This window comes from Chiroxiphia lanceolata, chromosome 26 (genome assembly GCF_009829145.1).
Source record: "Chiroxiphia lanceolata isolate bChiLan1 chromosome 26, bChiLan1.pri, whole genome shotgun sequence".
Lineage (NCBI taxonomy): Eukaryota > Metazoa > Chordata > Aves > Passeriformes > Pipridae > Chiroxiphia > Chiroxiphia lanceolata.
Window position 1 is genome coordinate 4,220,144 of NC_045662.1, and position 11,236 is coordinate 4,231,379.

Consider the following 11,236-nt stretch of genomic DNA (forward strand, 5'->3'; position numbering starts at 1 on the left):
ACATAACATGCTAACTACAGGGTTAGAGAGAAGTCTGAGGCAGAGCTGATCCTGTTCCACACCTACGGATTTTGGCCACACCTCATTATTATCATATGAAAAGAAAAAGAAAAAAAAAACCCAAACAAGCGAAAGGAAAGCAATCCGGTATGTGGCTGATTCCAAACAACAACAGTGTGCAGGCTCATAAATGCTTCAGAATTGACCAAGAGGAAGCACGTTTCGTGATGACACAATCTTGTTGCTGTAGTCATTCATCGAAGGGAAACTCCCACAGGAAAAGGCATAAAGCTGCTCAGGGAAGGCGAAGAGGCTGCTCAGTGCTAGGCAGCCAAAGCTGGGGTTCGATTCACACAGAGCTAAGCATGAGCACCAGCCAAGGCCCTTTCCAGTTTTTTTCTGGGTCCCTCAGGGGTAGTTCAGGGTGTGGTTTGGCCCAGCAAGGAACTTCTTACAGAGCGTCAAGTGCAGATGGTGGTGCCAGCAGCACACATCCCTCCTTCTCCTCCGCCAGACCCCTCTGGCTGCCTGCAGGAGGGGCACCCTGGGCAGGTTTCGGCGAGCACCATGGGGAAAGCATCTTCCTGGGGGGCAATGAGAAACAGACCATGCAGAACCTGAATGAGCGCTTGGCTGCCTACCTGGACAAGGTGCGAGCCTTAGAAGCAGCCAACGCTCAGCTGGAGAGCTGCATCCTAGAGTGGCACAGGACAAAGTCTCATGGAAAGAGGCATGACTTCAACCAGTACGAGCAAAACGTCACTGACATGCAAAGACAGGTAAGTCAGAGCTGGGACTGTGTCATTCTGTGCTCTTCTAAGGAATCTGGGCTCTCCTTTACGCTGGTGGCTTTCCTCTGAAGAAGTTAAATAAAACCTTTGAAATGCTAGAAATCCCCAGGAAGGTGGTTCCAGGGCCTGGGCATAAACATTCTTTGTGCTCATCAGGAGGAGACCGGGCACAAGAAAGGCTGGGAGGGGGCGAGGGGGGACTGTGCAGAGACTGGAAGAATAGAGGGATCCGTGTGCTGCCAAGTGTTCCTTTCTGCACTGAAACTGGGGCTTGAGTAACTGCGTCTGGCAGAATTCTGGCTTTTTGACGAGCAAATTACAAAGCAGGAGGAGAGCAGAGCCTGCCCCTCTCCTGCCGCTGTCTCCAGACAGACTGGGGCATTCCAGCTCTTTGATTCCTGCGGTAGCAGACAATGAAACTACAGGAGTTTTGGGACCAATGAGCTTATGTAATCAGATGGAAAAATACTTCATTGTAATTAAGAAAATAGCAGTGACAAATTCCTTGTGGATGTTTTCACTATAATTAAAAGGAGAATTTCTGGTTCCTGCCAGTAGTTAATATTAATGTTCAACAGTAACTCTTTCAATCTCCCAAACTCACGTGTCTTCAAATTTAAGCATAATATTAATCTGTATTCATAATGAACATCCTTAGCACTGTAACCAGCTGTGTGACTAATCAGTGTAATTAACTTTACATACCCATATGGGGCAAAACCAAAGCTCTTCCAAATGCAATGCTGTCGTTTTCCCTCCACTTTTTACAATACGATCACTTGGCATTCTCAAGACCCCGAGAAATTCTTTTCAAAAGGGCTTGGAAATGATGTTAATCCGTATCTTTGCTGATTGGGGTCAGGGACTTAATCAAACTCCGTGCTCACTGTTAAAAGTGTTGCCTCCAGGCAGAAGATGAGGCGCTCTGACCACAGCCTGTGTACGGAGAGCCAGAACTGTCATCACCCATTTCTGTTTTAAGGATAAAGAAAGGTCACCGTCCCCAGACCTGGCACTGGAGCACTTTCCTTTTTAACTGAAAGAGAAATAAAAACCTGTTCATCAAGAACATAAATGTGTTCAGGTTGATTTGGAATTGATAGATTAGAAAGATTCAGAAGGACAAGCATAAAACCATGATGCTGACTGGGGTAAAGCCCTCACTTTTGAATAGGCTGTACCCAAACCACTGATTTTTAACTCTCACCCCTTAAACAGCTGTCCCTGGCCACAGGAACCTGGAGGCCAGTGACTGTGCTGGATGAGGCAGGAGGGCCAGGAAAGGATCATTTACAGGTGACAATTCAGCCCAGAATTTTAACTTTCTCTGCAAATTATTGCAATTAGCACCAAGTCTGCCAGTAAAATGAGTGAAAATATAGTGTCTAATTATTAACCATAATTAAATTAATTAAACGTTAATTTAAAAGGTGAAACTAATTTAGCACCTGAAATAAAATTTAGACCAAAGTTAGGATCCTATATCCAATAACCCAGAAAGCCTATTATAAACTGTCTGTCTGAACCTTGGAGGCATTTAATCATTTGGGTCCTACATTTGGGACTGCACTCTTCCCTGGATGCCTGAATTCAGGATGAACATTTCACTGGAGTGAGAAGCTGCCTTGCTCCAGCCTGATCCACTGTAACCCAGACACACAGTGAAATGGCACCTGTTCTTCAGGTAACTGCCTCACTCAAACACCTTGTGCTGCTAAATAAGCAAAGTGATCTACAGAGCACTCCAGGAGATGGGACAAAGGACACGAGACATGTGAGGAAGAAGCCAGTGCAGGAAGTCTTCTTGGAAAATCCTCAGTTTGAGAAGGAATTGGAGTGTATTTCCCATGTAACAACATGTGAGTCCTTAATGAAGTTATCTGTGAGTTTGCAGACCGGTACTAGTGTACAGCCACATTCACGAGGGATGCAGGGAGGAATTCTGTGTGATTATGAACAGGCAGCTGGCACATGTGGGATTCCCTGCTGGCTGCAGAGCAGTGGGCAAAGCACCCACAAGTGTCACACAGCAACTCCTTACACCTGTGTGGTTATGAAATGGCACAAAGATGAAGAACTCGTGTTGCTTTCTCGTCACCCTGTAGATCCCACAGTAGGATTTACCATTCTCCAAGGCTGGATTCAAGAATTGCCTCTTCTGTGACACCAAATTCCAGGCAGCCACACGTTCAGGGTGTTACAGTTCTGCTGGCCTTGATTGTGTCCCAGGGCAGGATCCGAGGTGTGCTGCTAATTGCTCAGGAACGCACAGTCTGTAACAGATTAGTTAAACATTCCACCTTCTTATTTACTACACGAGGTGAACCTTTGACACTTCAGGAGAATTTTGTCATTTCCTCATTTCTTTGTGATTCACTGAGGTGTGGGAAGTTTAACCTGAAGGTGCTGAGAGCTCTGTAAATGATTTTGGTACAGCCATGATGCCCCTTGGTGTGCTCTGTGGGTGCTGAGTGAAGGTGACTGGTGCTATTGTGACCATACTCCTCTTTCCTCTCTGTTAGAAAAGGACTCAATGCCCTACATTTATGATTTCCTGAGAATAATGTATGGGTTCCTGCTGGAATTCTTGCAAAGATTTTGCACACAATGCTGAGCTTTTTGCATTCAGATCTATAGTTAAAAGCCATTCCATGTTATCAGGGGCTCACAAGACCTTCCAGTGTGTGCTGAGTACACTAAAGGAATTAGGAAGTTGTGCTTCCTCTTGCACCTTTTTGGGCAATTTTCAAATCCCAAAGCAAAATCAGAAACATGAACTAATCAGTCCGTGCTGCTGGAGTTACAGGTGAATAACTGAATGGAACACAACTCCATGCCAGTGGCATTGTCCATGTGACTCCAGGCTGAAGCCTGTGGTGGATTGAGGGCCCTGCCCGGGAGTCGCTGCCACCACCCCTGTGGTGCCTCTGCATCACAACAGCGACTCAGCAAGGTGTTCCTGCACGTGCTGCTTTTTAGTATATCATTAATGCCAGCATGTGATTGTACTCAGACACAGCTTAATGGTTCTTACTGAAATTTGCTCTAAAGATGCCCAAGGCAGCTTTGTCAGCGACGCTGAACAGGATCAAAATCCGGTCACAGAACCAGAGTAAGGCAGTGACTGTTACTCTGTAATAAACCATGAAGTTTGTGTAATATAAATCATATCCTCTACCTGGCCAGGAATAAGATGGCAACTCTTGGTTCATACCCAAAAAAGTAAGACTAAGAGTAAAGTAAGATTATGGACAAAAATTTGCAGAACATCTAAATGAATCAGGAAACTGAGCTGCTGTTATTCTTGTTACATGGAAATTCTTGTGCTCTTGTTACATGGAAATTCTACTATTTAGATGCTTTCTACAAGCAGCAGGGAGGCTAAACCAGCACAGGTTATCTACTGTCACCCCATGGCCACACTGAGTCTCCTGTGGGATTCTCTCTTTTCCAGATTGAGGATGGCAAGATCACCAATGCCAGTATCCTTTTACAAATCGATAACGCTAACATGGCATCTGAAGACTTCAGGCTCAAGTAAGCTCTTCTTTGGTTTCCTGATCAAGTTTGAAAGAGGATTAAGCAAAACGTTGTTTTTTCTTGCTAATCCAACAGTGAAGTGATTTTACTGAGGTTCTCTGGTGATACTGGATGAATAAAAACAACGTAGAGCAGGGAAAAAAAACCCCAAAGTATGTAAAACCCACAAATGATTGCTGAAGAACCTTGAGTCACCCTGTTTATGATACTTAGTGTAGGTCCTGAGGAGCAGGTTTGACAGCAGACACTTGATACTTGTGACAAAAGGCACTTAAAACTGTCATCTGGGATTACAAATTATGGGATTACAAATTATCCCCTCTATGCACTGCACTTCCCAGTCCAGCCCAAATCTATTTCCTGGATTTATCACCTCTTCTGTCCATGGCAGCATCTCCCTGCCTGCGGCTCAGTGCAGACACTGCAAGAGGTTAGAGAGGAATGGGAATAACTGGCTTCCTTCAGATTTTTCCTGTCTCCTGAAGGGCTGAAAAATTACCATTTTGGAAAAACTACAGCACGCACTGATTGCTGGGACTGTTTTCAGAGAACTTATATTCTCAGAGCTTTCACAACCTGGTGAATATTAAAGCGCAAAAAGGGAAGTGAAAGAAAGAGCGATTTTACTCCTTACCATATAGGAGGAGTTTGTGAGGGAGAAGGGAAAATGAAATAGAAAAACAGTGAAACCCATCTTACTGTTAAGACTATTCAAAAATATTCCAACAGCATATTTTAGAAACAGAATTTGTTCCCTCGGTTGTTTGTTCTCTCTGGTTGCCTACACACAGGACTTGAGCACGTCTAACTTCTCTTTGATGTTCCGTATGCAAGAGCCTGAGTTGGGCAGCTCTCAACACGCACCTTGTGTCCTCTTTCCTCATAAAGATACGAAGCGGAGAAGTGTCGCAGGCAGGGAGTGCAGCTGGATGTGGAGAACCTGCGGAAGGAGCTCGACGGCCTGACCATTATTAACACGGATCTGGAAATGGAGATCGAGGGCTTGAGAGAAGAGCACATCCTCAGGAGGAAAGACCACGAGGAGGTAGAAAAAGTTCCGCTTGGTAAAATCCTATCGCTCAAATCTTTGCTAACATGTAATTAACTGAGTAAGACCCACAATCTATAAGTGGGATTGATGATTCAGGGCCTAATCCTGTTTCTGAAGCAGCCAATGAGAGTCAGATGAGGCACAAAGTCTGTGTCTGCTTTACCAATTACACCAGGGTTTCAGAGAGAACAGGCTGTTGTAGTCTCTCCCACCCATCTGTCATGCACAGCTACTAATAACTGACATATTGGACAGAAATGCTCTCAGAAAGACTTAGATACAAACACACAAGATTTCGAAGAAATAGGAAATGTTACTGGCTGCTGTTGGGTTTAACCATCACAGCCTTTTCCCTCAGTCCTGGGTATATCCTTTCCCAGACTCACAGAAGGTTGAGGGTTGGGAGGGACCTCTTGAGGTCCCCTTGTCCACCCCCCTTACTCAAGCAGGGTCACCTAAAGCAGGCTGACCTGAGCTAAACACACCCTAAGTTCTTGAAGGATCCAAATTAAAAAGAAAGGTTGGCGAACTCAAGCAAAATTACTCATTCTTGCAAAATCCCAAGCCCAATAATTAGATAATAATTCTCAAAAGCCACGCTGCTCTGAACTCCTCCAGAGCTACACACCCAGTGCTCTCTGTTATTCCACATTTATAACCCCACTGCTCGAAACGTGCTGGTTTCGTTTTGATCCGGTGCTGTTTGCAGTTGTTGCCTCACGCAGAACCCAACGCGCTGCTCGGCGTCCGTGGGTTGTCGAGGCGGGCAGGGAAGCACCGGGGTTACACAGCGGTGGGGGAGCTGCCTTTGGCTGACCCCCTGCCAGCCAGCCATAGCTCTGGGAGGCAGGGATCCAGCAGAGCCATCCCTGTGTCCAGCTGATCCGCACTCGGTGATGTCATACCCAGAAAGGCTCCTCTGCCTGGGCGCTTTGAAAATGGTACCAGGCACGGAAGGCTGTGCTACACCAGAAGGAATGTTACCCTACCTGCCCGACTGGTCCCGTAATTATGTTGTTTACACAGTAATTATATGCTTTAATCCAATTATTCCTTTAACAATTACATAGAACTTTTACATTACTCTCCTGTAAACTTAGTTATAGTTCCATAAATATTAACGTAAAGGGTAAGAAAGATTAAATTACTGTTAGATTTTCGTCAAAGGTTTTGGGTTCCTAATAGATAAATAAATAAAAAATGTCAGTGCTTCTTCATTAAGCCTATCTTCCAGAAACATTCTATGAAAGGATCTTCTCACACATTTTTATTGAGTCAAGCAAACATAAGTCACTGGTTTAAGTCACATCAGAGTAACATCAATATGTAAATTTTCCAAATAATGTTAACTTTATATATATATATAAAACAATTCCCCCACCAAACCACGCTGTGATTCTGTGGTTCTGTGAAAATTTTCCACTTCCATAAAAGAGTTTGCTTGTTCCCTCTGCTAACACATGAACAGGATATGCAGGCAAATCGCTCCTCACAAGACTTCAAAGTCAACGTCAAAGTAAACGCGGCCCCTCCTGAGGACTTAGGCAAGATTCTGGCAGAAATAAGAGAAGATTATGAGGCCATAATCGAAAAGAATCGTCAGAGCCTGGACAACTGGTACAAAGAACAGGTAACAGCTATTCCCTGCTCATTTCCAAGATCCCTGTGGCTGTACCTGCCTGACCAGGGTCAGTACAGCTTTGCTGTTGCTTCTGCTCCCCAGAGCTCAGTCACGTCCCTGGCAGCAACCCCCAATCCCGAGGAGATCCAGCGCAACGAGAACGAGATCAAGGAGCTCACACGGACTTTGCAGGCCCTGGACATCGAGCTGCAGGCACAGATAAGTAAGGTATCTGCTGCAGACATGGTTGGCTGCTCTCTCCTACCCCAACTCAAAGTTGCCATGGACCAGTTCTCCATTTAAATCCACAGCATAGAATAACTTTGTTGCAGTTGCTAAAGTAGGAGGGAAATTGGAATTCAGATCGTGCTTGACTTTGACAGAACATGCCAAATAGATTCAGCAACCATCACCAGGAAGTGAAAAATTCATGTCTCTCCTTAGAACAAAATACGGGGAGGGGAGGAGAAGGGATAGCTGATTCCGTGGTCTAGAAAGCAAACACGTCCAGAAGACAGATAATAATGCAAAGTTCGTATTTGCAACCCTTATTTAATGCATGAACTGTTAAAAATGAAAAACGCTGGTGGGGAACTTTCACAAGCATTGCTCAGCTCTTGTATAGGTTAAAGCTCACATCCCAGTGACCTGGAGACTTTGGAGCAGTTGTGGACAGTCCATGCAGGACTGACAGGAGAGGCAGCAGTGCCAGGAGCAGAGCTTTGAGCAGAACGGATACAGCAGGGAGAAATGACTCAGCTTTGCCTCTCATGCACACACGACACAGCTTCGTGGTTCTGCTGCCTTCACAGGAATAGTTATGCAAATGCATAAGTGTTTAAATTACCACAGCCTTAATTTTGCAATCTTCTAGCTAGAGACCAAATTCTCTGGCATTTCTGCGTTATATCTGCCACGTAAATAATAATCATGGTTCTTGGTATTATCTGCTCTGCCAGAAACACATGCTGGAAGACACCTTGGCCGACACTCGGAATTACTACGCTGCCGCGCTTCAAAACATGCAGCAGATCATCTCCAGGTGTGAGGAAGAGCTGAGCCAGGTTCGTCACGACATGAAGCAGCAAAATAACCAATACAAGGTTCTTCTTGGGATCAAAACCCGCCTGGAGAAGGAAATTTCCACGTACCGCCTGCTGCTGGAAGGGAATGCTGACGGGTAAGGCAGAGCTGCCCCGACTGGAACAGATGAGAGGAGAGTCCTCATATTCGGGTTATTTATTTGTTTGTTTGTTTATGCTTAATCAAAGCTTGTGAGTTCCATACTACATCAAGGGTTGGTATTTTAATGTGATGGATCATAATAAAAAGCCAGAGCCACTTAAAGTACAGAGACACTTGTATCCATGTAATTTGGATTGCCTAAATTAATATAACTTTTTATTAAAAAAAATAAGTTCTCCACTCCCACAGCACGGCCATCTCAGCATAGGAAAGTGCTGCCCTCATCTTTGTTCTCTCATCTGAAAAGGAAGAGTAGCAGCCTTTAGAACCCAAACTCTTGGGCAGGGAGGCCAGTGTGGCCCCCCGAGGGTGGTGGGATTTGTCCAAAGCCAAACTGGGATCAACCTGAGCAGCTCAGAATACACAAGAACCAATGCACCTTCCCCAGGAGCAATAGTGAATGTGCACAGGGACAGTTCCAGGTGAGAGCAAAGGGAAAGCTCATGTGGTATAAAAGCATAATTTTTTTTTCCTTTTCTTTTTTTTAAATTTTCTCTCATAGTGGGATGAGGTCTCCTTAGAATCAGTGAGAAGAAGGGGATTAAAAACTTCTTGAAATTAGTCTAACCATTATTTTCTCTCTATTATTTTTACAGGACAGCAAGAAAATCTGAAGCTAAAGGTAAATGTCCCTTACTTTGTTCTCTGTAGTGCCTCTTAATTACTGTCATTTCCAATCAAATTTTCCTCAGAGTAATTTTAACCTCACCCGACTGAGCTGTGGCAGGTGTGTGTGGCAGGGAAGGCTCGCACAGGCTGTATTTGAGAACCCTTTCAGTGGTTCCTGGGTGCTGTGAAGGGCTCCCTGCAGAGCCCGTCGGGCTGTACCTGCTGCTCCTGGGCTGCCTCAGCCCCAGCACCGTCAGCCACACACGTGGCCACAGCTCAGACTCCAGACTAAAGCCTTCCTGGGATATGAGGAGGCACAGAGACTCATTGGGTGACTAAAGCAGCGTTAGGGCTTGAGAGCAAACCAAAAATCTGCATGTCTGGGAACTCGTATTCTGGCATGAGCATGACCTGCAGACATCCCTCATAATCTGCTGGATTTGCATTGGCTGGGCTGTCGCTGTGTTATTCATTTGCCCTGACCTGGACCAGACCCAGGGTGACTTTCTGGCAGCACATTTCACACAGAGCAAGAACAAATATTGACTTAAAGGGAAACATGCAAAGATAACTCAGCTGAGAGGCAGGTAAAGGACTGCAAACGAAGCTCTCCCTGCGTGGCCTTGTCTCAGCGTTGCCCCTCAGTTAATGAAGTCCCCTCTCTTCCAGAACACGCCGGGCTGAGCAAACGGAAGCTCAAAGCGATTGTGCACGACAGCGTGAACGGGGAGGTGGTGTCCTCCACCATCAACGAGATCCCCCCACAAGCCTGAAGGAAGGTCCTGCCAACCAGTGGCTCTCCCGGCAGCAGCTCCCACAGCCCCCCGGGAACAGTGGTGTGCTGTGAGCCAGCTCCCCGTGTGTGGGACAGGGACGCTGCAGTGAACTCGCTCCTAACATGATCTGCAGCCTAACCCTGCAAAGTGCCACACGGAGCTGGGTATAGCTGACATTGGTAGTTTAAAGAGCTTTTAGTCACCCAGACGCTGAAGAGAAGCTGATCAGCGTCAGCAGCTGGCTGAGCTGGTGACAGATGTATCGTGCACATCTCCCCGGGGCAGGAATCTCCGTCTGGGATTCAGTTATCACTCTGCAAGTTAACTATAATTTAAAAGGAATAATCTCTCAACTTTTCTCCTGGTCTTATGCCTCTCATCATATACCTCACGGCAGCCAATAAATTTTTATCCATTACTTGCTCTGGTCCTTGGAATTTCTGATTTTGCTTTCCCTTACACGTGTCCCAGCCCCCTGTAGCAATGCCACCGACATGGCTCAGGACTGCCAAAGCCCCATTGTTTCAGGAGGGACAAAACTGGAAGGACACAGGAAAGAAAAAAGGTGACACAAGTTAAAGACAGCATTTACATGAGCAAACTATTCAAATTCCCCATGTACAACTTTTCAATGTCACCACTGAAAGCAGCATTATGAGTAGGAGTGTTGTAAAGTCACTTTACTAAAACAGTCACCTAGAAACATTTCTTTATTCTTCAGCTTGAGAGAAATTTTCTTGCACTGTCTTTACACACTTTCCTTCAGAGCCTTTTCCAGATACTCTCAACCTTTCTCGGTGACCCAGATAATTCAAAAAACCATCTCAGTTATTTGGTCTGATATTAATGTTCACTGTCTCTCTCAGATTAATGTTCACTGTCTCTGTTGTTGGGTTCTGCAGTCAGGACAGAGTGGTGATTGCACTGGGTGCTAATGTCAGGGAGAGCCCATGGGCTTTAGTCACATCCAGGCCTCCTCCCCCTCCTCAGCTCAGACCCCGACAGAAATAATGCTGTGCAAAGCTAAAATATGGGCAAGGAAAAGAGAAACATCATTAGGATGTTTAGATGAGGAAGACTGCAAGGCAGAAGGAAGAGAGACAAAATGGAGCATAATGAGTGTGTTAAGGATTTGCACTCCAAAGTCACCATCTGCGTGTCCAGGGCAGGCTCACAGTCGAGTGGCATTGTCATTGTGCCCTTTCATCCCCACTCATGAGGGATTCTCACAAAGGGCTCCTGTTACCTGCCTTGCTTTGAAACAGGGCTCACAAAGGAAAGAGAAAATTTCAAAGAAAATGCAGATTAAACTGAACAAAGTCCATCTCTGTGATACAGCGCTCTGCTACCGGCATGTTCGGACCAGCTCCTGACCCCCCCTTTGCCCCCCGCCCCCCAACTCTCCACCCTTGTTGCACAAAGAGATCCCAAAAGCATTGGATGGATTACCTAATGGTTTCTTTAAACTGGGTAAAACTTGTAATACAGGATTAGTAACTCCTGGCTAATTAACAGTGTCCTTCCTTATGGCTTACCAGATCCAACGAGCCAGACCTGGTGTTTGTAGCATCTGGACAAAATGTGCCGAGGTTTTCTTGAACAA

General features: G+C 45.6%; 1 protein-coding gene across 1 annotated transcript; it reads left to right on the plus strand.

Annotated features, from left to right (window-relative positions):
* The first annotated feature begins 227 nt into the window (after positions 1 to 227).
* Positions 228 to 10,026, plus strand: LOC116798497 (keratin, type I cytoskeletal 23-like). The gene is made up of 8 exons (XM_032710987.1): positions 228 to 779; positions 4,246 to 4,328; positions 5,220 to 5,376; positions 6,851 to 7,012; positions 7,106 to 7,231; positions 7,963 to 8,183; positions 8,845 to 8,870; positions 9,527 to 10,026. The coding sequence occupies exons 1-8, from the start codon at positions 228 to 230 to the stop codon at positions 9,628 to 9,630; spliced, it is 1,431 nt and encodes a 476-aa protein (XP_032566878.1). The 3' UTR covers positions 9,631 to 10,026.
* Positions 10,027 to 11,236: the final 1,210 nt, after the last annotated feature.

What these genes read in the sequence shown, in the direction of transcription:
- LOC116798497 (XM_032710987.1), top strand. Translation starts at nt 228, where the DNA reads ATGACACAATCTTGTTGCTGTAGTCATTCATCGAAGGGAAACTCCCAC. An exon ending in TGCAGGCACAGATAAGTAAG is followed by an intron (nt 7,232 to 7,962) that starts GTATCTGCTGCA and finishes CTGCTCTGCCAG; the next exon opens with AAACACATGCTGGAAGACAC. An exon ending in CTGGAAGGGAATGCTGACGG is followed by an intron (nt 8,184 to 8,844) that starts GTAAGGCAGAGC and finishes TTATTTTTACAG; the next exon opens with GACAGCAAGAAAATCTGAAG.